Here is a 25784-nt window from a genome sequence, read left to right on the forward strand (position 1 = left end):
TCTCAGAGGAGTGAGAGGGTGAAATTATATCATTCCCCAAGGGAGTGCCAAAGGCAGTAGACTCTGTTGGGGTCACTCATACTTTCCCAGGCTAACACAGTTCAGTTTATGCCTGAACAATGTAATAGCTTTCACAGGCAGGATGTAGCGTCTCTCCCACCAGCCAGAGAAATTGGCTTTTATCTACTTAGGGTGCATAGGAGAAGTTGGATTGGCTCCCTCATTAATCACCTATCTCACCAGTAAAAGTCTGAAAGGCTTCATTCTCGCCAGGCAGCAAATTTGAGAAGGACATAAATATTCATGGTCAAGAGTAAAATATTTCATGTTTCAAATTCACTGGTTTGGGGTTTTTTTCCACCCAATTTCTTGCAAAGGTTACCAACTGCCTACTTTCCAATTCTGGTATCTGCCTGTGTGTAGGAAAACCTATGTCTTTGTAAGAAAGGAGCTCACAGCCATAGATGTGCTCAAGCCTGATAAGAGATAGCTTGCAGATTTAGAATGACCACAACCCCAATGTTGTGGGTCTTCCTGTATTGCTTCTTCAAAAGAATAACGCAGTTGCAGGTGGCTCCATTTGCTGCATTTTGCATTTCTGATCTGCCTTCTATTTGGATCTACCCAGGGTTTAGGATAGGAACTTAACATTTGCAAATGGCAAACTATGAGGACTGATTGAGTTTACAACCAAACAGCACAGTGCTTATACAACATAGCTTGCTATGAGTTGTGCTTCTGTGTGGTGACTCTGCATTACACTGTCTGAAGTCTCTTCATTTTCTCCTTTAAGCTGAAGATCTGTTTTGATTTGTTATCTCTCTCTTGTAAAACCAATATTGTAAAAATCCTTTGAACTTGGTTCTAATGTGCATCTCTGACCATGTGTGCAGCTGGCTCTGCATGATCCCGACCCTGAGCTGGGTTCACATGAACTGGCTCTGCTAATTCTGGAGATGGGAGCCTTAGGGTATTACCCGACTGGCATCTGCAGCAATACTGCTCAGTTACTCATTCTGCCACTCAGTCAACACAGTGGCTCCACACTGCACCTGTGGGATGCTGGACCTCAGTTCAACCCATGCCGGGGGTCTCTGTGTTCCACTCCATCCTGGAGAGCACTGCTTGTCCCTCCTTGACACAGTAATGCACAGAGAGGCTTTTAGGCAGTTTAGTTGGGTTTGGTTCTCTTTTTTTTTAGTTTTAAAATTGTGTGAGTGTTAGAACCAACTTTGTGATGACGGATAATTATCTGCAGAAGGTGCAGGCTATCATTTAGATTGTGGGTATCTATGTTCTTGTCTGCTTCAGTAGTCTGCCTTGGGGCAGGAAGGGTAGGAAAATATTTACCACACAATTGTGAGGGAAAATGAACCATGGAGTCAGAAGAAAGGATTTTATAGATCTACTCAGTATATGAGAGGAGCCCCAATGGCACCACCAACTCTGTCTGTCCTTGCCCACACTCCTGGGGCTCCCCCCACACTGCTCACCCCATGTCAGCTCCCTCAGGCCATGGGCCCCTGCTCCAGAGATGCCATGGCATGGCCAGTCTCCAGCTCCCCACAGCTCTGCCCATCCTGTCTTCGTCTCCAGGGCAGTGACCAATGCTGGGCCTAAACTGTCCCAGTGTCCTCCCACCGCCCCCTTCCCTGGTCCACTGGGTGCCCAGGCAGCAGCAGCTCTGCTCCTTTGCCTGGAGATGTGGGGCATTGTGCTAGGAAGAATTACTGGTTTAAGAACTGAGAATGCCAGACATTAGCTGTCAAGAAAAATGAAGATATTCTTACGAAACTAAGCATATGGCTACTAGGTCTGTAATACATTTCATTTCACCTTCATGGAATTATCCCTTCTCCTTCTGAGACAGGCAGGGACTGGGTTAGTGTTACACAGGGGAGCTCACATCTATATAATTGCCAGAATATTCTCAGTTGTAATATGCCGACCTGCAGCTTCACAGATGAAATTGATTATTTTTGCTGTCAGCCCTCTCCTGCTCCATTAAAATTCAATTTTATGGTGTAACAATCCCTATGGACATGTTTTGTCATTTGTTTCCAAGACGTGATGGAAGCATATATGTGCTTCTAGCAAATGCTGAAACCTAAGAAAAATAGCTTATAAATTAGCAACAGTATGTTACAGTATAGTAAAATGCATACTTTTTTGTTACAATGTGATCACGATGGCCAGTCTTCACCAAAGAAGATTTGGGAAAGGTCTCTACCCACGTTTGTTACAAGCGCGCTGGTGATACAGGGCTTTGCAAATGTGGATAAGGCCTTCGAGCCTGCACAATGGATTTTTTAGGTGAGACACAGTATGTGCTGAACTGAGCCCACCCTTTAATCCTAAGGTTCATCTGCCGGGGCTGAGTGAGCTTGGACAGTGGCAGCGAGGTCCTCAGGACGTAGGTTTAGTTAGAGTGACCTTCTCTTAGATGGATGGCCTTACAGGGCTGACGAGCTCCATCTGCCCGGGTTTAGAGTTGTCCTTCTCTTCTGTGTGTTCCGGGGCTCCCGTCTCATCTCCCATGAGGGCACAGTCCGCACTGGCGAAGCTCCCATTCTCTTGCTCCTTTCCGCGCCTGGGGCCGGGCCGGGCCCGCGCTGACATGAAGCACGTGTTCCAGGGCTGGCCCGGGTATCCATTACTAACTACAGCTGAAATGCATACAGGTAATTTTGAACGGGGAGGACAGACGGACAGACACAAAGCCGGTTTACTGACCTATGTGACCTATGTGTTACAATGTAATATGCGACCATTTGTAACAGTGTTAAAGCCCAGCTACATACTCATCTTTTAAATATATTCTGTGTGTCAAGCCTTTTAGTTCCTCTGTATTAAAGTGCGAGTGAGCCTTTTTTCTTTTTCTTTTTATTTTTAGGACCACTAAAAGCCCCAACAGTAAATGAAGCCCAAGGTGAGCAAGGACCTGCAAGTTCCCAAGTGTTGCCACTTCCCATTACCTTCAAGATGCGCAGTTAGAGTGCTGCAAAATCTCTTTAAGTGGTGACACTTTTGAGAACAGGGGCTGAAAGAGTCTTAAACTTTGCAGTAATTCAAGGGACGTCTGTCTTATCAAGCTGTAGGAATCATCGATGCTATTTTAACTGTGTTACCTCAGCATATGAAGGGAGATAACAGAGCCATTACACTGAAAATGTCTTAGGATCTAGAGATTTTTTTTTAGAGAAACTTGGGAAAGAGGGTTAAATCATCCAATTCTTTCTGGAATTATCTACATTGCCCACGTTTTCTGATGTTTCTGATCAGGCATGGTTTTTGACTTTCATCTGCCAGCTCAGAAAAGCAGACTTGGAATAATGCATCTGTAGATTTCCATCCTCTCCTAACCCAGATTTTCACACAGCAAATTAGAGATGCATAACAGGGCTGTCAGCTTTAATGTGACAGCTCAGTTCTCCTGCATTTATTCCAAAAACAGTGCCCCGGTTCATCTGGTTTATCTCCTACAGCTCCTTGACTTGAATATACCAGCTATGCACCTCCTATACATTTTGATGTCTTTAGTGATTCCCAAATCCACACTCTAAACATACAGCTTTCTGAACCACAGGTTTGGGGGTTTTTTTGAAGAATTAAAATATTATCATGCAGCATGATGTCTAGCATTGCATATTGTATATTAGGGATGCATGTTTGAGTTTGCAGTTCAGATTAGCCATTTTCATTCAAGACTTCTGAATGTTTGATATATTTTACTTACTTTATTATTTTAAAGACTGATTGTGGGGCTTATTTCTTCATTTAGTGGCTTTACTATTCTGGCAATCATTACGTGAATCTAATAAAGGAAATACAGCCCTAAAACTATGTCCATTTCCCCCCCACAATATCACTGAGTCAGTAAAAGAGGCTGCTAATTCTTATTGATTAGTTACGGACAGAAAACTGTTGGTGTTACTACTCCTTCCCATTAAAGCACAGCCTAATTTATGTTGGCCCCCATGCTTAGAGTACTTGCCTGTGTGCAACGGTTATTCATCATAAATTCAGCAAAAACCTGAATCAGATGATAATTCATGCAACACTTTTCATCACAATTTTGAAAGCTTATAATGAATGCTGTTGGCTTATTTTGTCTATCCTTAATTCCAATAATATAATAAATCTAAAATACCTGCATGGCATCTTTAAGTACTTCAATCAGCCAATTAGTTGTTTTCTACAAAAACAAAACAAAAACCAACAAAGAAAACAAAAAACAAAACCAACAAAACAAAACCAACAAAACAACCAAAAACCCAACCACAGAGAAATAAAATATCTCCCATGAAAAGCAAATTGTCGCCCCTGAAGTGATCAGGCAGTTGGACTAGATGATGGTTGTAGGTCCCTTCCAACTGAGCTCTTCTCTTCTCTTCTCTTCTCTTCTCTTCTCTTCTCTTCTCTTCTCTTCTCTTCTCTTCTCTTCTCTTCTCTTCTCTTCTCTTCTCTTCTCTTCTCTTCTCTTCTCTTCTCTTCTCTTCTCTTCTCTTCTCTTCTCTTCTCTTCTCTTCTCTTCTCTTCTCTTCTCTTCTCTTCTCTTCTCTTCTCTTCTCTTCCCAAACTTCCCAAACCTTCCCTTCCCAAACCTTCCCAAACCTTCCCTTCCAAAACCTCCCCAAACCTTCCCAAACCTTCTCAATATCAGAAACTTTCTGGTTTTAATATTTAATTTCCCTTTCTATTACTTTTGATAAAAGTTTTCCTTTATATTTTTCCCAGCTTTATATATGTGCTTATTTCATCAGCAGACAGCTGGGACCAAAAGCAGGATTAGTCACTCAGGTTTCACTCGTATCCACATAATTGTCAGAGCCCTGAAATATTATCTCTTCTAAAGATATTCATTCTTGTAGGGCTAGGTAGGGTACTTTTGACTTATCATCTATTTTTGTACATCATTTGCTCGCACTTCTAGTTGTGGTAGTGGTAATAGCATAATACAGTAATAGCATAATACAAAACTACTACTAAGACATGTATGCTAAATGTTTTTCATTTCAGTGTCACACTTCACAGTTTAGTAGAAGATAGAATCTAAACCAACTGCACAGCCATCCCTAATACCAAACGACGTGTACAGATGTGTATTCTATAAATATGTCTTATCCCTGCCAAAGATGTTTTTTTTCCTTGATGATTTGTTAAAGAAGATAAAATTCATATTGCAGAATAGAGAATCCAAAGGCTTCGTGCTACTTACTTCCCAATTTGGCTGTCTTTTGGCTTATCTGAAAATTAAAAGGTATCCAGACCTTGTGCCCCTTTTCACATCGATTAATGTAAAGTAAAAGTAACGGAAGAAAATCTCTATGTCCGTGGTACTGGTAAATTGTTTTCTATTTGTGGTAATAGAACCTAAAATAACTTTCTAGTGGTTGTGGTGTTTAACCAATATTATGGACCTGTCTTTATTGCATGCCTAGTAAGTAGAACTGGATAAAACTCTTTGGTCAATATGAAAAGCATTTCACACATCAGTTATGGACCATTCAATGCAATCACATAGAAGAGCATTTTCTACCATTGATCAACAATAATTCCTGACATTTATAAGGCATCTTTAATCAGAGAGATAAAATTGCTCTGCAATGATAATAAATTCCCAGAGTACTCCCCTGACTTAGAGGAAAAAGTATTTGATTTACAAATGAGCAAAGTAAACCACAGAGGAGTAAAATAATTGTTAAAGGTCAGATAGTGAATTTTCTGGTAGAGGCCAGAAAAACATCTATCCTTACAGCCTTTTAGATTTGTGGAAAATAGGGCTAAACTTTTTTATGGTAGCAGATTGCTGGGTTTGTATCTGCCATTTGCTTACTCTGTACTGATGTTAACTTGTCTGTAATGACAACGCAAGACAGTGAAGAACTGTGTTTCCACGTAATTGTATTACAGATTAGGAGAAGGCAGGGAATGCTTGAAGTGTGGAAAACTTTTTAAAGTTCTGAACCACTGCTAGCTTTTGAATGAAAAGCTCTAGTGCAGAGACACCTTAGCACATTCCTGTATTCTAGTTCTGCTGTTCCTTGGTGGTAAAAGGGACACTTGGTTCTGAAGAAGGATATAATAGGCTGCACATGAACTATATACACAGACAAGGCCTCAGTTTTATGGCAAAAATTTTGTGTACAGATATATCTGGGAACAGAACTGGTTTTGAAATGTGTGGACCTGTGAAGAACAGGCTATAAATACCTAGGCAGATGTCAGAGTATGTGTTTACAATGCAGTTCAGAGCCATGGGATGAAGTATACATTTTTCAGATTTGCAAGGAAAACTGATCTGTGTAGTAAAAATACTATAAAGGTTTTTGGTTATTTTATCACCCTTTTATTATAAATAGGAGTGATGAACTGTCGTGATTGATAGGATGTCTATTTCTGGGGTTTGCAGGGGGTTGAAAACCCTCTTCCTTATGCAAATCAAATTGCAAATTATATCTAAGCCCTAGTACGTTTAATAATATAGACAGTTAAAAAAAGATCCTCTCCTGTATACTCTGTATACTGTCTTGTTCTGCTCTTTTAGCACTTCAGTCCTTATGGTTTCAAATATGTGCTTTGAGACCTGTTTCACACCCCCAGTTTCTAAATCCTATGTCATTCTTCTTCTTCTTGGCAATTTTGAATTTAAATATACTGCAAAAAAAAAAAGATATTTATGGTTTAACATTTTAATAATGCTGCAGTCAGATTTTATTAGTGCTCCTCTGTTACATTTTGCATGAGATAGGAAAGAGTAATGAAGAGAATATCATTGTGGGGTTTTAGGCTTATGAGCTTAACGTATTATGATACAACAAAATGTGTTATCTAAAGGTCCCTTTCTCACAAAGGCTAATGGGAGCACCATAGATATAGCAATACAAAGCAGCAGTCAAACCAGTGATAACATTCTGCAATTGCAAAAACATTTTTTATTAAAATGTAATTTATTTAAAAAAATAAATTGAAATAAAGAGCTTTAGGATTCCTAATCTTGGCTGTATGTGCATGACACAGCCTGTAAGAACGGAAATGACCAGTTAAACATAACCAAACCTATTTTATAATTTGTCCCCTGAATCTGCAGCGGAGACTCGGCCATCTGGACAGTGTTGCGTGTATTGGGATGTAAGAAACCACCAGTTTGGGTAGCAGTGTGCCCCAGTTAGGTACAAATGATTGGAAGGAATCGCTTCCAGGCATCCTCAGGACTCTTGGGGGCTTTCAAACATTCCTGCATCTGAGAGCAAAAACCTTATTAAAATCTTCTGGGTTTCTTCCCATGCTCTCTTTGCTACCTAGCAGGCATGAAGATAATTCCCAAAGAAGAATGGACAGACATTGCTTAGCCTGGAACCAAATCTACAGTAAGTGTACATGGGAGCTCTCCTTTCGCTTACATTCCAACTTGTAATGAACTTAATTAAGCTGTCTTCCCAAACATAAACTGTACTAAACATTGATTCCAGGGGTACTGAGGCTGCTATCTCCAAATATATGGGGTATGTACATACATATATGCATATACCATATCTAGTACACATACACACACATACATAAACACATATATGTACACACACACAGACACATACATACACACACAAACACATATAAGTACACACACATACATACACATATACAGAGACACACACAAACACATACATACGTATACATATATACACACACAGACACACACACACACAGAGTTACATACATACACACACATACACACACTCTTACATACACATACACACACTCTTACATACACATACACACACACACACACTCTTACACACCCCCCCACACACCTACACCCACACACACCCCCCCACACACACCCAGTCACATACATACACACAAACACGCGAGTTTCTCTCCGCTATCTCGGGCCGTGAGGGGAAAGGGGGGGTGCGGGTGCGGGTGCGCGTGTGCGTGGCGGGCGCGCGCACAGTACCCGGCATGCAGCGGGCGCGGGGCTGGCAGGAAGATGGCGGCGCCGCTGGAGGAGTACGAGAAGGAGGCGGGCTGCGTCCCCATCCTGCACCCGGAGGTGGGAGCGACCCGCCGGGCGGGCTTGAGGCGCGGGAGCGGGGCTCAGGGCGCGGCCGGGACGGCGCCCCCGCCGCGGGGGGCAGCGGGGCGAGGCGGGCGGGCGGGGTGCGCGCAGGGCGGGAGGTGCGCCGCCGTCCCACGCCGCCGGCCTGGGTGTGCGCGGCGGCGGGCCGGGGTGGGCAGGGCAGGGCAGGGCCGGGCGGGGAGGCGGCCAGGCGGGGTAGCGGGTGCGGGTGTCAGGAAGCGGGGCAGGGTCCGCCGCGGGCCCTCCCGTGCGCTCTCCCCGGCGGTCCCGCCCGCCCCGGGCCGGGGGCGAGGCGGTGGCGGGGGCAGAGCCGCCCCGGGAGGTGCCGCGGTTCCGGCCCCGGAGCAGCAGCGCTCGGTGCCCGGCCCCTGGCCCGGCCCGGCAGCCCGGGAGGCGGCGGTTCGGGGGTGGAGAAATAAATGTTTCCCCTTGGTTTTGGCTGACACTGGCCCGCGGCTCGCCCGCAGGTCGGGCCTGGCCCTATCCAGCCCATCTCGTGTGCCGTGGCTTTATTTTGAGAGCAAACGGTCTGTCTTGGCCAATGTGTGGGCCTCGCTGTGCGAGAATGGTTACAGGTAACATGTAGAGGTCGTTTCGTGACATTTTTTTTACCCTTCTGTTATGCCGCCCACCTTTGACAGCGGCATGCGTGCATTCTTGAGCAATAGTATGATTGTTTTGAAATGTATTTTAAATAGTTTAGAAAAGCTTTTACGTGTGGACTTGTCATCTGATACATTAAGGACTGTAAGAATTGATTTTTCAGCCTACAAAACAGATAAGTGCATATGCCAGGCTCCAGTTTTTGCTAAGCAGATGGTACTTTTTTCCTTAAACAGCATCCTAAAAGACACTTTTAGTTTATTTGGTGACTGAAGAGGCTCTATGGGCCTCTATGTGCAGTTGTGTATCCTACCCACTCTAGCTCTCTAAATTGTGCTCGTGACTTTAGAATAGACCCATCTGTTAAATAACAAAGCAATAAGCCCCAAATAAGTGTCTTGATATTTTTTTTGGGGGGTGGGATTTATTTTAAGTGATGCGTGTAGACTCTTGCTACATGTTTCTTTAGACTAACTGGAGAAATACCCTTGTTAGCAGTGTCTGATGTTTTTCAGAAGTGACACAAGTCTTCAGTAAGGATCCAGACTGTGCAATGTTGATGTTCTTTGACAGAAACTGTTCTTAACTTGCAGAAACTTTAGACGGCTAGTCTAAAACTATAAAATGGAATAAAAAGCATCTACAGACTGTCAGAAAACCATTGTGTTTTAAAGATTGAAGAATAGTATTTGTTAAATTAACTTTGAGTAATTACTATATAGCAAACTAAAATATCTAGTTTAAATTGGTGATTTTAACTAGTTAATGTGGTAGAATTTTATAATGTTCCTTTGATGTATAAAGTTGAATGCGTCTACAAAAGATGGGGAAGGAAGTTAATATATATTGTGTGCTGTAATATCAACATGAGTCTTTTAATATGCATTAAATATCGCTTGTCTAACTAGTTTGGAGGGAATTTTATTTGATTTTTCCAGAAATGCTGAGTCTCTGGCTAGGCCTTATTCACAGGGTAGTGTTTACATGGATTTCAGTGGGTGTTTCCTTATTCCTTAAAATCTGTTTGTGCAGATAAGCTTTAAAAGAGAAGGATGTTTTTCATAGTGGTGGTGAGACAGACTGGGTTTTAACAGACACTCCAGAAATGCTCTTTTGAAAACTTAAAGATTCTGTGCCATAGCAGGGTATTATTGTCACAGATCTGCCTGCTGAACAATGAAGTGCATCTGTGTTCAGTCACTTTTGAAGGTCAGGGGCCTTGATACCTGGTGATTTCCATTTTTTAAGAAAATATCACTATGTCTTTATGCAAGTAGTGATATTGGAGCATATAATCAGTTCCAACATTTTTATACATTTAAAACTGATTTTTACAGGGCTGTCAAAATTTCCACCAGTTTTTTTTTACGTTTCATGCTACTGTTGTCTGTGTTGTGTATCTTTTCCAGGTATTTTTTTCTGTGCCTTTTTCTTTTATGAGACTTGCTTCTTACTGTCTTGTGTTGACTTACTGTGCTGAGTAATTTAGATTACTTTCAAAATTTTTGAGTGTAGGTTCTACTCTTTTCTTCCAGTTGTAAGATTGTTGCAAGATTACCAGTGGAACAACAAAGCTTATGAAGATAATTTTAGTGGTGAAGTATGACAAAATCAATTACTCATGTAATATTTGTAGAATGATCTTATAATATATGATAAGTGCATGGAGAACTGCTGGTTAGCTGATACATCTAGTTGTTAGAAAGGATTATTCCTGGATGTCATTGTTGCTAGAAGTCTTGGAGGAAGTAGTCTACTAGACTCAGATTTTTTCATTAGTATTTGGCAGTTATGTCAAAATTGCCATTAATAAAACTTGCAGATGAACAAGACAGGTAGGTGCTAAGCAGGGAGGACAGAACTGTACAAAACCATCTAGAATTCATATGAAGTTATGCCAGTAAAGCAAGGTGCACCTTAGTGCAGCTATATTCAAAATAATGCATTGAAGATAGCAAACATAGGCATGGGATTCTGTCCCAAAATTTATTGGCTGGTGGGATGCAAATATGAACCATCAGTTCAGCAGAAGTTCCAAGTATAATGCTTTGATTAAAAATATGTAGGAACAAGGAGATGACTTTTGGCTGTGTGGTAATGCTAATAATGAAGTTTTGTCTTTAAAAGTCATTGTTAAATGATGAAGAGTGTGGGAAAGAGTTAAAAATAATAATGCCTTGTGGTGAAAGGCTTGCAAAAACCCCGTTCACATTGTTTGAAATAGTGAGAAGCATCTTATTTCCCCCCATCTGAATATTTTCCTACTGAGAACCAGTGCTTTATTCAGTTTATACTTAACAAGATCCAATGACTAGAAAGTGAAGTTGAATGGGATCAAATTGAAAGCCACAAGTGGTAAATGCTGAAGGTGAGTAATCATTGTAACAAAGAAAGGAGGGCAGTGATAGATTATCCAGCTCTTGGTGTTTTCATCAAGGACTGGATCACGTTTCTTGAATTTGGATGTCTTTCTAGGGACCAAATGCAGATTTTTGAATTCCACAAATGGATAACCGAGCCGTGTTTCAAATATGTCAATGCGGAGGAGTGTAGACTGTGTTGGAGTGACTCTAATTCTGTGATTGATGTACCACCTTTTTCATATGAAATTTCATACGTGAATTCTTCTGCAGGATTGTTAAGTGCATGGATGATCAAAGGGAGCCCTGTGGATGTTGGTCTCAGTGTGGACCTGGCATTGGCTGCCCTGCAGTGTGATATGGTAGCTCCATTATGAGACATGCAGAGCACCCTAGGATGGCTCAGTGACACTGGACTAAGTAGTCCCTGTTGGTTTGTTTCCTTCTCCCGGTGTTCATGTTTCTGGTGACAGAATGGCAAGTCTGCTTCCTTTTATGCAGTGTAGCCTTAGTAGGGGAATTCTGCTCATGCTGTTTGTGCTTGTTATCCTTTGACTAAACTATTTTAATAGGCCAATGGGCCTTCTGACTTTAAATTACTTGGGCCTTCTAAATAAGAATGACTTCCTGACTGTGCTGTGGTAGGTGATGAAAGGCTTGGATGTTTTATTCTGAAGTCCAAAGGGTGGGAAAGGGGGAAATCTTTAGGAAATAGATTTTGTTTATATTGCTTCTTTGTGTTTGGAAGATATTCTATATGTGTGGCCTAATATGGGCTGAACTGTCAGAGGTATTTCAGCTGTCGAGGGCTGTGTCCCTTCCTACATGGTGAGAAACTATTACTGGGGAGGAAGATCTGTTTTGTCACTGCAATGTAATGCATCCACCAGTGTCAAGTGGTGTGGGATATATTTAAGAAAGATTGAAGTTATTGGTTATTATAGATCTCTTTTGGCATTAGAAAAGTTTTGGCTGAGAACAGTCTTTCTACAAAGTTATGGGCTAAGAGTTACGGGCTCTGTCTGACAGGGATTTTTCCAGATGAAAGCCTTCAATTTTATCTTTGTTTCTCTCCCTGTGGTTCAATTTGTATAACTACCTAGGAAGCATGATGTCTTCTTGTATTCCTTGTTGGCGGTTTGAAGAAAACAGATAAACCTATTGTAGATAGCTTTGACTCTAATTTCTTCTGTTTAAAATGTCAGTGAAAGGCCTGACTTTACAGTCCAACTCTATTCCCTGTGGAGTTCCACAGATATTGTTGGAGGTGTACCGGAGTGCAAATTATTCTTAATTGTCATGTACAGGTACAGCAGTTACTCTGTCGTTTAGTCAGGATCACTCCAGGGATTAGTCTTAACATTTGTGAGCTCATTCAAAGATCAGGTATCATTTGTTATATTATTTAAAAAGGAGAATGGAACTGTGAAGTCTCAGGCAAATTAGCATGCTTAATATTGAAGGTTGAGCCTTACTTTGTGTATCATGGGTAGCTTTAGAGATTGAGGCCAGAGAGGACTGCAGATCTAATCCAACCTTATATTGCAGGCACTGAGGGGTTTTTTTAATTTTTTTTTTTTTTTTTGCCAGAATACTACTTAAAAGTATAAAAGAAAATAAACAAAATCCTACAGCAATAGATCATATTGTATAGCTGGGAAAGTTGCCCCATAATGTAATTAGTCTGTTTAAGACTTAAACTTGTTTCTAGTCTGAATTTCATTTGGTTTTTTTCATTACATCTTGAGAGATAGCTATCCAAATATATGTCTGTATTTATTTAATATGCTGCTGATTATCAGATCCCTACGCTGCTATTACGGTCTGCAGACCTGATGACCCTTTTGGGTCTCTCGTATTCTTTCAGTGTTTTCATGGCTTTGCTCTCTGTGTAGTAGCTGTTGCAGGACTGAGCATGAGAACAGAGCACTGTTGTAGCAGTCACACAGTTGCCGTAGTAAAGCACCCTCTGGATACCCCATCCTTAGAAGTGTTTCAAGGCCAGGCTGGATGGAGCTTTGAGCAGCCTGGTGCTCCTGCCCATGGCAGGGAGGTTGGAACTTTAAGGTCCCTTCCAACCCATGTCATTCTCTGATTGTTCATACGTATATTTATACTGGTCTTGTTGGGAACTGCATCACACTGGAAACTTGTGCCCAGATAATGACCTACCTCCAAGTCTTTTCCATCCTTTTGAGATAATTTCTAGGATTGGCCTTCATTTTTAGATAGGACTTTGCTGTTGTTTATTTTTAAAAAACCTTAGTCTGGCCTGTCCCAACCCTCCCCAAGTTGTATCAGAATACTGATACACAACAGTGTATCATAAACACAGTATTACTTCTTTCCCTTGCTCTCCCCTGCCTTTCCCCACCCCCGCAGTATAATTTACCTCTGTCTGCTGTTTACTTCTGGGTTGCAGACAATGATGAAATATGGTGGGGTTAAGGTACAAGCTCTGAAGAATGCTTAGTGTCCTCTCAGTTGTGTTTTCATATTGACACTTCTCTGAGGTTTTAAAAATGGGAGCTACTGAAAAGACCAAGAGGATATTTTTGAATGGCATAGTCCTTAACTAGGACAGTATGTATAACAGTCACAAAGCAAACTATAAGCATAAAACTTGTTCACCTCTAGTTTTAGTACATGTGAGACACACCAATTAACTTTCTTTATATTCTAATTTCTTAATTAAAATATCAGACAATACTAAATCAAACACTTTGGACATTAACTGTGCTTGACCATTACTACTACTTTATCAACTGAAAGTGCCAGATTTAATTTCCTGTGAAGCCACAGTATTAGTCTTCGCTAGTCTACTACATTACTATATTTGCTTTTTTGTCAGCTCTGTATCAAGAACTAGAAAAGCCAGCAACAGCTTAAAATGCTAATCTTACATAATTCATGTTGTCTTCTATCCAGATGACTTGAGTTTCTTTTGGCATAATGAAAAGCCATTCATTCACATGTTCGGTTCATTCAAATATTCACAGCTTTTGGACTATACGGTTGACCTAAGCAACCTGTATTTTAAAGAAGTGTAATATTTGTTGTTCTGTTAGAAAGCATTTTGTTATGGCAGCAAGATATGATTTAAATTTTTTGTCTAGACTGTTTTTGTTCTGCACTTACTGAACATTTCCAAATTTGTGGCTGTGTTTTTATTACAGTTCTATCATTCTTACTTTGTAATCTTCACAACTTTTGTTAATTTCTTTTGTTGCTAGGATGATGCTTGCCCTTCTAGGGATAGGGATGTATTGGATTCTTTTGCCAGCATTTCAGGTTTTGGTATTTTTCTAATTTGTCATGGTCATTGTCAATGCTTCTCTTGCTGTTTCTATACGATTTTTTTTTTTTACAGTTGTTTTCACTTCCCTTGTAAACTGTGCAGTTTTTCACCACTGGGCTTTTTCTTGGGGATAAAATTGTGGGTTCTTGGGCATCTAGTAAAACACTTAAAATAGATTTCAGCTATTTACAGGGTTTTTTTTTACGTATTTTGTTTTGATTTGGGCAGTAATTGATTTTTAACTTTCTGAGACAGGCCCTCTTAAAACATCAGTGATAAATGTCTGATTTGACCCAAATTTGTGTTGATTCAGTTTGCCTTGTTAAGCCTTGTTAAGCACAGGCTTTATTTCTTTAAGATTTCACAGAAGATTAGTCTTTCAGCAGCATTTGTTTCACTGTGTTTGCCTGTTTGCTCAGGAAAGTAATGAGACTTTATAAATATGGAAGAGGGTTTAGGGAATTAAGGAGGAAAATGTTTGCTGTTTGCTTGAAAACTGAACAATATTGCCATTGGTACTGACATGTTTAGGTAGGAACAGCCTCAGTAATTGATATTTCAGCGTGCACACTGTTCTCTATGAGTTTTCAAAGTATAAGAAAGATTTGATTTTCATGGTATCCTTGTAGCTGAGAGAAAACTGGGCTCTATTACAAATGAGACTGTAGAGCAAAACAGAAAGCTTTTTCTGAATCAGAGGGAGTGTGGCTGAATTGAAGCCTCGGGTCTGTCATGCCCAGTATGTGGTATAACATTGAACAAGAATTTGTCTTGTGCAATTTTGAAATCTGGTGATTTCTTCCTACGGTTTTAGGATGCCCTGAGGTCTGTAGAAGGGTTTTCTTAATTGTAGCTGTAAGAGGGGAGGTACCAAAAATGAGAGTAGTGGGAATGCTGTGGTCAGAGGTTGGAAAGCTGCTCAAGATCAGGGGAAGATGACTAAGAAGGAGGAAGCATAGTAGTAAGAGGGAGAGGACATCACAGTGTGCTTTGAAAACACTTGTATTTGCTGGCTCTGAGGGATGTGATTTTTATGATTGGGTTTAAGCCCTGGTGGAACCCAGGCACAGCCCTAACCCCTTCCTGCAATTGTGTGGCCGGTAGGTGAATTGGGGAGGTACTTGCTTCGTGAGTCTGTGACCTGATCTAACTGGAACCATTACTGTGCTGTTGTGAGAACTAGTAAGAGTTAATGGAGGAGGTACAGCTGGGACCATGAGTGTGACCACCTGGCTAATGGCAGGTCAGTTTTAGCTTGTCTTAAGCTGATTGTGAAACCTACCTTTAAATGCTTCCAGCTGCACTCATCTGCCAGTGATGCTTATCTGGTCCCAGGATGAGCCAGTTCAGGGAAGTAAATCAATAGAAAATGCATCCAGTAAAAAACCCCTGTGAATAACTTTTTGCCAGTTCACTAAAACTACTCGTGGTAGAATCAAGTGCACTACAGTACTAACAGAAGGTAGATGGTGAGCTGGCAGGACTGGTTTAGAAGGCAAGGAGTTGGATAGAATGGGACTGTTCTTAATTGTCAGACCATGAATTTACTACGCGTCTCATTTGCTGCAGAAGATTGACTGTTAGCCTGTCTAGAAGCACCTTTCATGCACTTCCTAGTTGAAGTGGGTAAATCAGCCAGTGTTTATTGTAAGTGGTAATGGGAGTTTGCTTTGCTGGCTGTTGATTTGAAGCTCCATTTGCTGCTTCAAGGTTGTGTTGGGGAATGGTGAATTGAAATTTTTTATCAAGATTATGCACAACTTGCAGTAACTTTTTTTCTGTATCTGCCAAGGAGAAAAGAGCATCCGTAGCTAGGCTGACTGCTTGTTCTGTCATGTGCGCTTGCCAGTGCTCAAATTCTTGATTTAATCTTTCTACTGTTGTGATGCTAGTAGGTTTGAAAATTGAATGAAAAGTCTTGATTTTTGAAAAAGAATATTCAGAATATCCTTTTCTGTGAATTTTAAAAAGAGGACTGTTTTTTCTCCAAGTAGCTGAGTGCATTTTTTAAGTTTAGTGCTTTTCAAGAGTGAAATACGAAATTAGTTTTACATTAATCTCATGACTGACTACTAATGCTAAGTCTCTCAGGGATTTTTTTTTTGTGTTGAGTGATCTGCAAACTTTCAGTTGGAAAAAGTTTCATTTTTGCTGAAATCCTGAGAACACAATGCAACATTCCTTTAAAAGAAAGCCAAAAACATGTATGTGTTAATGTAAGCTTTCATTGCTGACTGAATGAAAGCTTTAAAGTGAGCTTTAAACCATAGTATTTTAAACTTTTAATTTTTTTAACCTTTACAAATGGTAGTAAACACAGCTGTTTTAAATAGCACTTGCTGGTGATGCTATGTGTGCAAATACAAGGCTTTCCAAAAAGTCTATTTGTGAAGCTGTGGCTTCCTAAAGTATAACACTGTTCAATTTAGGAACATCTGTAAGGAAATGACTAGAAAGTGGTTGATTGTTTTTGGATAGGTGTTTTGAAGAAACAAAACTTACTCATTACCAGCTGTGCTTTAAATCGCATGAGCTCTGACCTCTGCATAGAGTGGTTGGATTAAGGGCTCTGGTTGAGCATCTCTAACTTGTTATGTAAAAAATTAAATCTATGTTGGAGAGTAGGATTATGCTCTCTGTGTGATGGCTGACTCGCTTGTGGGTGGAACACTGTGTCAGCAAAAGGAACCACTTTATGGTGTTTGAAATGGGGCTTTTATTAATCTATTTTGCTGCTTTTTAAAGAAGGCATTGTCAATTTCAACTGTAGCTTGCTTTGAAAAAAAATCTGAGTATTAGGTGCAGGTTTTTTCCCATTGTTTATGTATTCTATAATTAGCTTTGCCAGGGATGTTCATAAATGCATCTTTTAGCATGTCAAGAAACCATGCAGGTAGACCAAAAGTTTGGGAGGTAAACCAAACAGACTTTACAGCAAAATGGCAAATGTAATGGAAAGCAGTGACAGAATTACCATTGAATGGAAGTTTATTTTGTCATGTTGTACTCATTTTGTGTAATTTAATGCTGTGATGGGGGCAGGGAGAATCCTAGCAGAAATTGTATGGGTCAAAGTAAAGCAAGTCTGATGGTATATATTTGCAAGTCAAACACTGAACTTTTAAAAAAAAAAAAAAAGCATAATTTAAGCAGTTAGAAAGAAAAAGCAGAATTGCACACTTTTTTTTCCTCATGGAGAATGTAATCTCGTTTAGTTGGAAGTCTTCTAGCATGTATTAGCTAAACTGAAGATGTGTGTGAGTCATTCCAGTTCAGACAATCTTAGGAGCTCAGAGATGCTGAACACTCTGGCTCCTCAAATGGATGAACCTACGTGGCCATACAGAATTCATCTTTCTTTGGCTAGGACTTCATGTGAGTATGAGAAGGATCAGACTGCTCCCACTTGATGACAGTCAGCAGCTAGTCAGATTAGCCATTACAGCAGTAAATGTAGGGAGAAAACAGTTTCTAGAGAAGGAAAAGCTATTCTTCTTATGCCTGTAAAGAATTAAATGGGATTCTCTCCAAAATGAAGACATGATCATTTTCACCTCTGTTTCTGTGACTTTCTGTGTTGCAGATTAGGTGAAGGGGTAGGGGCAGGAAAGTGATCATAAACTTCAGAAGAGGATCTTTCATTAAAAATGGTAAAATACCAACAGTATCTCTCTTTTCTTTGTGATTAATTGGTTTGAGCATTTTTCTATTAATGCTAGTTCATGAATTAGTCTTTATGTGTATATAAATGAACGTGGGTGTTTACAATGTGTAAATAGCTATATATAAATTTATCTGTATAGATTCTTGCACCTTTTTAAAAGTAGGAGGAGGATGGGGAGAGCAAACTAAAAAGCATTCTATTGTAGTAAATGACAAACAGGGAAATTGAACACCCAAATATGGGGGAAGGAATTCTTTAATACTAACCTCCAGTAGTCCCTGCTAAATGTAACACTCATGCATGAGGATTATTTTATTATTTAGCTTCCATGAAATAGTTGCAGTCACTTCCAATTTTATTATGATTCTTTTGACTGCAGCCAGATATTAAAATAGTGTCGTCATCAAATAAAAAAGAAATTACTTTGTTTCTATTAAGAAACAGAGGCAATAGTATGCAATATTTTATAGAAAGTAATGCTTTTGTTGCTAAGTTTTTATTTTAAAACTTCATAGTATTTTCTCTTTAAATCTCAATTATCTTGGTCACCATTCAGAATTTAAGTGTCTGATTTTGATCATGGTGTCGATTCCTTGCAGTGATATTGCATAACGTTAAAGGAAAAGCAGTCCTGGCCATCTGTTAATGCTACCAGAGCCATGTGTAGCAGCTGTAAGCAGCAGTTTTTTCCTCCCTTTCTTATGTCTGAGCAGGCATATTGACCTATTCATATCCTCCTGCTATATATAATTGTGAATTATAAAATTGCTATCTCAGAATAATTCAGTCTTAGTCATCTTGTACTTTAATGCATTAAACTTCTTAATTTTTTTCTGAGAATACTATTCTCAGAATTTTCCTTAATCTTATTTAATTTAGGCTTTTTTATTAGAAAAGATTAAAAGCTTTGAGTATTATGGGGAAATGAGCATAACTTTATTTGTGCATTTGGTTATGAGGAGGATTGATTGGGAATGCTGGTATTAGCACACCTTCAAAAATTAACACTTATTTTCTCCCCTTCTCTCCCCTGCACTTTGTCTTTTTTCCTTTGGAGTTATATTTCATATTTTGCTGTATCTTCTCTTTCTGCATCTTATTGGTCCTGTTTGGCAGAGGAGGTTTCCTTTTCTTCTCTTTGTTGTTTCTTTTTTCCAAAACACCTTTTTTTTTTTCTTTAGAACATTATTCTCACTCTTTTGAGGTTCTTTTTTTTTTTCTACACTGCATTACTTGTGCATCTGTGCAAGCAGTCTGCACATTTTGTGGCTAATGAGTGATGACAAACTAGTCACAGATGCATAAGAGTGAATACGGCACTGTCAAAGGATAGTCACTGAAGTGGGAAGTTCATCTAGAAGTGACCCTTGGTAGTAATTGGAGAACCAAATTTGATTCTTATAAATAAGCAAAATCTGTCTTTCTTGCAACCTTCTAAGCCAAACAACTCTAGCAGTTTCTAAGTAGAATAATTTTCTTCAGCCTGTCAGCCTGACTTCCTTGAATATTTAAAAGCTGGAATGTGTTGTTCCATGATTACTTAGTCAAATTAACAATTAACAGCTGCCAAAACTTTCCTGCTACCTTCTGTTTACTCGCTTTCCCTCTCTCAGTGGCTCTGGAGCCTGTGTTTTCACAGGCAAAACAGATTCAACTTGCTGTCCTAGTAAAAGGTTCAGTTTTTTCAGTTTCTTGTTGATCCCCCCTGCCCCCTCACCGTAATGAATTGAGTGGGCACAGTGGGATGACAGCTCTGAGCACCAAACCTGGCTTGAGTCAGGCAGCAGGAGCAGGAGCCAAGAGCAGTGGGGGAGAGTGGGCAGAGAAATGACCTTTCTCTTCTGGTAATGGTAAACCACTAATTTGGCTCAAGTCATGCTTGGACATGGCTCCTTGAAACAGAATGAAATAAGTAGAGATTTAGTGTTTGCAACCTGCTTTTTGTAAATCAGTGAAATCAGGCTCTGCTCTGCAACCTTCTGCTGAGTTTTTCTGACTTTCAGCTGGGGAAGAGCCATTGTCACTGAAGACCAAAATAGTGAAGAACAAATGTGCTTGGGTTTCAATTAGTTTTTCAGCCTTTAATTAGCTGTTAGTGTTTTTTAACAGTGGATGATCATTGAAAAATTGAATTTTCCTGGAATAAATATTTTCATCATAAGAGGAAAAATATTTTAACACTTGGGAATACTATTGAAACCATTTGTGAATGTGGTTTATATTCTAGGCTCAAAATATCATGTCATTACTGTATTATCAATCTGTTATATCATATGTTTAAAGAAAGTCAGTATTTTCAAGAATTTTAAGTATTTTCCTAAAATTTTTGTGAGGGCATATGAATTTAGAGGAGGTTCATTCTGTTAGGTGAGAACTTAAAAGTCTAAAATCATTATTTTTCACCTTCTAATGTTTATTTCTGTTCCTTTAATATTGGGGGGCAGGTAATCTAGGTTAGTGTAGGATAACGTTGGGCTTTCTCTTCTGTCCAGCAGGTTCTAGGAAGTAATCTCTATTTTGTCTGATTTAATTTTCTGTTAAACTCCAGAAAGAAATGCTGTCTGAATGTCATACCTGCGATTTCTTTCTAGCTTAGCTGCAGATTCAGAATGACTGACGTTGGGCAAACTCACCCCTGGCGTATCACCACTGCGGTTGATCCTGCTGGGGCAGCACAGGCTGTGTGGTGCCTGGGCACTCAGCTCTGTTCAGGCAGCCTGCTGCTGGCTTAGGGATTGCCTGCGTGTGCTATGGCAGCAATGATGGCTGTGCCTGCGTTGAAACCATTATATTTGGTAGCAATGCATATAAAAAGAGATTGTGTTTAACATCCTCAGCTTTTTAAATGGCAGTCTTTTAAATTGCTATGCTAAACGTTTAAAAATAGACAACTTGCCAAAGAATGTGTTAGAAACGTTAAATATTTGCTAGTTCTTAAACTTTGGTGTGGTTTTGTTCTAAGCCATGTCTTTTACATGGCCTATAACGTGCAAGCATTTGGAATTTTGGTTTCTATACAAGTTTTATTAAGTAATTGAGTTGATATCCTTGCATATTTAGGCTTAGCTTTTTCACTTTTTAAATGTTGGCTTGTCTTACTGCTGAGTCCTTCTTGCAAACTTAATGGTTTAAATATACTGTTATAGTCCTACAGACAAATAAATTACTTTCCATAATGGCATTTGAAAATCTCCTCTCCTTTTTGATAATGTTTGTAACAATGTAGTGTAGTCAAATGAAACAATCATGATACTCTCCTTTTCTGATTCTTTCTTTTCAACTATCTGCAGAGCCATAGGGCAAAGCTTGACCGCTGGCTGGGCAGATACAAAGAAGAGTTTACATTTACTCTTTTTCATTTGAACAACAGAAAACTTTTGCTTCAGAAAACATTTATTTGTCTCTAGTATAAGTATTAGAAAATATGGGTTTCAATTGTAGGATTTTTTTTTCTTTTAAAAGGACTTCTTGTGAGTTTTAGGAATGTGCTTTTGGCTTTCAGTGCTGTTCATTGAATAACTAAGAGCTTTGCACTTCATTTGGAAATGACTTTATTGATAGGACCAAATACCTGTCAGGCATAAGGTTATACTAGTTTGGTTGAAGTAATTTGAAGTCTGATTATTTCCATTTTTTCCATTAGTGGGTATATATAGCCATTGTAAAAGCAAAGATGGCTAATTCTGATGGTTGAGTTCTGTCGACTAAGTATATCACAAACCATGACATTTGGGAAGCTTAAGTGTTGAATGCAGTAGTTTTGGTTTCCTACAAAGTTAATATTTAATCAAACTAGTAGGCTTTCTAAGCAGAGAGATAAATAACCAAAGTGTTCTGAGAATTGCCTAAGACTGATACGGACTGTGAAATCAAAAGCTTGAGGTTCAAGGAGAGAATTTGCTAGCTGTGTTTGGTAGACACAGCGATAACACCCCGAGCAGATAGCTGGTTTGCACTCGCTCCTTGTAGAGCTTCTAATGGTCTCGTACTTGAGGCTATCAGTTGACTTCCTGTTCCTGGTAACTTGCCCAGTTAAAATGGTGAAAACCTGGGTTACGTTCTGTTAATGTTAGTATTTGATTATTTCTTTCTAAATAATTCTGTCTAGAATAACTAGAAGAAACTACTTTTCTGCATTTATAGTACTGTATCCTAGCCCTGCACAGGATTTGCAGTTCCTAGCTGCTGCCTTGCTTCTTTCATTTTTCCCTTGTCAGCCAAGTGTAGTGTGTAACAGCGTTATTTGCACTGCCTTGATCCAAATCACCTGTCACGGGGTGAATCAAGTATTACTGTGATTCACAGAATCCAGGTTCTCTTTTCTCTTGATTCCTGGCAGCTTTTTGACTTAATAACTGAGAAGCTACTCTGCAGATCACAGTCATCAACCAGGCACTTATAATGCCAGGTAAGAGTTAAACACAGTGTAGTGGCACTTAGAGGAGCCAGCATTCTACTGTGAGCCAACATGCCACTACCAAGTTGCTTAGATAATACTGAGTGATAAATTTTTAGTCTAAGATTGGGAATCTGTGTCCAGACTGCAGAGACCTGACTGTATTGGATGAGAATTCAGATTTTATAGGCTTTCCTGTGATTTGTCCTAAAAGATTTACTTCCAAAATGAGCAGAGTTTACATCTTCTTTTCAGGCACCTCTGAAGTCATTCTTTTTTCCATAGTTCATATTACGGCATAGAAGAATTTCGTGGTATGATGTTGGAGGATGTGATGTTCATACACATTTCAGGATTTTAGGAATTGTTTCAACTATTCTTAAATGTAAAATATGAACTCAACTCTCTTAGTAAATCATGAAACATAGGGTTCACTTCATATTTGTTGTGAGTCTTTATATTAAACAAATGGATTGTAGCTGCTCATGTATGTCTGAGGGAAAGAAGGAGAACTGCTTTTTGCTTAGTCATGTCATGCATCACCTGCCATCGCCTCAAATCTAACTTTTTTATCACTTCAGCTATTTTGCATTAATGTATATTGAAACATTCAAATTTTGCTAAAAACAGTATTTCAGAGACGCTATCAGTACAAAAGGAAATTAAAAATGATACCTTTTTTCAAGTTAAGGGTACTGTCATTAGCTTTAAGTCATTAGAAAAGTAGTAGATATGCTGTAGGAAGAGGTAAGGAATATACTCTCTCACTTTTTTGAATTTACATGGTTAATAGTTAAAATGTAAGGTTTTGTTGTATTCCCATAAATCTTTTTATGAAAACATTAGTATCATAAGGCTGTGATTTCGTGATCACTCTAGGCTGACATAAATTTACACTGCCAGGAAATGTTCTCTTGACTGACTAGTGCAGGCTCAAGGGAACAGAAACCTGATTTGCATGCTTGAAGTGGTCAGGAAAATGCAGTTTAAGAAAAATAGTGTTCTCTGGTACAGTAATACCTGACTGAAAAATAGCCCAAGTTTCTCAGTTTGCTTTTAATAATTATTAGATAAGAAGAGAGACTTTTCCCCCTCCCAGTAGCTGTGGAAGGCTAAGAAATACATCAAACTACTGTCTCCTCATCAAGATGCTCTAGGACAGTGAATTTTTTTTGTTCTGGTCTCTGCCAACTTATCCTTTAGCTTTTCATGGTCTGAGGATTACAATTGGATATATAAAATCCTGCTACAGTGGTGTGGTGTAATAATGGGTTAACAGAGATATCTAAATCCTGCTTTTGAAAAGAGGAAATGATGTGGGACAAAATAATGAATTTAGCTTTCTCTTATACTTTCTTTTTTTTTTTTTTTTTAATTGTAATGATGTCTGGTATCTTTTCCAGCATCCTGTACACGGAATAACACTCTGGCCTATCTAGTAGCTGGAGAAAAAAAGATTTGGATAAGCTGTTGTTCTTCAAAACAAAGTGAAGCTGTGTTTCTGAATTGTAGGAGACAATTGGATGGCGGCAGATGCCCTGTTACATTTTTAGGTTGTCTCTCCTGTAGAGATGGCAACAGAGCAACCTTCCTGCTGGGCTGGCAATGCTTAATTGGTTCATCTAGATAGTTTTTCAGGCTTAGAAAGAAAAATTAAGTGACACAGAATAATGTTGTGGTCAAGGAAAGATATGATCTGGCAATCACTTAGGTACTGTGTGAAATGGAAAAATTTGTTTTTCTGAAGAAAAGTCATGCATAAGAATAAATCTCTTTTCAAAATGAAGACTTTTGCTGCATTAGTTGTCAATGTTACAGTGTTCTGGTTTTAAAGTCCTAAATGGTTGAATTTCTTGTAAGATTTTTTAGTGTATAAAATTTCATAATTTTTCTAACTATATAAATTACTATATAAATTCAGTACTACACAATATACTAAATGCAGTAGAATGTCTCATACTTAGATTTTTTTCCTCCTGTCTGAAATAGGTATATTGTATGTAACCACTACAAATGGGATCTACGAAAGTTACTCAGTTTTTAAGTAATTACTGAGAGTTTTCAGATTTACAGCTAGACTAACTTCTTGATACTGAAGTATCTTTACTTCTGAAGTATCTTTACTTTACTGAAGATACTTTACTCTGAGATTATAAGTGGTATCCAAAGCTTTTAGACTTCTGCCTAAGAAGTACTTCAGGGTGTTGAAATCTGGAAATATTTAAAATGTGGTTTTTGGACTTAAGTCTTCTTCTGTGTCTAAAAAACATAGATAATGTATGTAATAATATTAGGGTAGAGATACTTATTTTAAAATAACTTTAATGATAAAAATTTGTGATGACGGATTTGATTGCCAGCATCCAGCTACCAGGAGGAATTGTGTTTATATAGCCAAGATGAGTAATGTCTGGACTGAGAGTCAGAGAGCAGTTCACTTAAGCTCCCATCCAGTCAATGGAGAGCTGGTTAACGTTGTCCTGGGAAGCAAGAAAACACTTTGGCTGATTAGCCACAACTGGGCACATTAAGAAGTTACATCTCATTGGGACCAACAATTCCTTTTGCAGAAATTACTGCACAGCTGAGAGAACGTGAGAAATAGGGAGGCCTGCTCATCTTGGCAGTAGGAGTCTCCCTAGCCCTAATATATCTTAGTCACTTAAGGTATCAGTTCAACATAGGCCTCTTGGGAGAGGTAGTGGTGGGGATTTGTGACTGTGAATCCTTGTTAAGGTTAAGTGCACTACGTGATCATTGCCTTAACTCATTTATCTTTATTTAAAAAAAAATTAAAAATCTGTCTAGTATAATAACAAACAAGTTGATCACACATTTCAGTAACTACGAGGAAGTTGGGATCATTTAATTAAACACCTTTCATAAGGTGTTTAAAAGTGTTTCCATGTTTAGAGTAAAGAAAAAAATTCTGTTCCTGGAAGTATATGTTGGGGAAAACTGACTGAAAGTAAATAATACATTTTAATGAAACCAGTTGAAATTCATTTTTAGAATTCCCAGAAAGCTTACTACTTTTCTTGTTTATTCACGCACGTTTTCACGTTTTAGGTAGCTATGCTGAGTTGCGTGGCTAATACAAAGAGACAATCAGCTACAATATGTGTAACAAATCGAAAATTGTCCAGAAGCTGTATAAAATTCATCATTCAATTTCAGCTTGAAGAGCTTTCACATGCAGGAATTCTGTAGAGAAAAATGGTGTGTTGCTGCCCTAGTGATCTATCAATACAGTATTTGAATACAGATTCCACAAGGGAAACATTGAACCTGGAAGCGTTGCCCTTCATCAACAGAATTAAGTCAAGGAGTTGTATCTGGTGAAGGACGTGCCATGGTCATGCCATTTATTTCTGAGGCCTGTA

General features: G+C 39.1%; 1 protein-coding gene across 3 annotated transcripts in view; it reads left to right on the top strand.

Annotated features, from left to right (window-relative positions):
- Positions 1 to 7953: 7953 nt before the first annotated feature.
- ZDHHC17 (zinc finger DHHC-type palmitoyltransferase 17) overlaps positions 7954 to 25784 on the top strand; it is a 68726-nt gene continuing 50895 nt past the window's right edge. For 2 of the 3 annotated variants that reach the window (XR_004357125.1, XM_032688154.1), the window contains exon 1: positions 7954 to 8053. Coding sequence is in view for 2 of the 3 variants with exons in the window: in XM_032688154.1 (XP_032544045.1) it covers positions 7991 to 8053 (63 nt within the window). In the remaining variant the exon portion in view is untranslated. Of the gene's footprint in view, positions 8054 to 8534; positions 8900 to 25784 lie in introns of those variants that run through there. The other variant, XM_032688155.1, reaches the window with a different exon arrangement.

Source organism: Chiroxiphia lanceolata, chromosome 5 (genome assembly GCF_009829145.1).
Source record: "Chiroxiphia lanceolata isolate bChiLan1 chromosome 5, bChiLan1.pri, whole genome shotgun sequence".
NCBI classification, from domain to species: domain Eukaryota; kingdom Metazoa; phylum Chordata; class Aves; order Passeriformes; family Pipridae; genus Chiroxiphia; species Chiroxiphia lanceolata.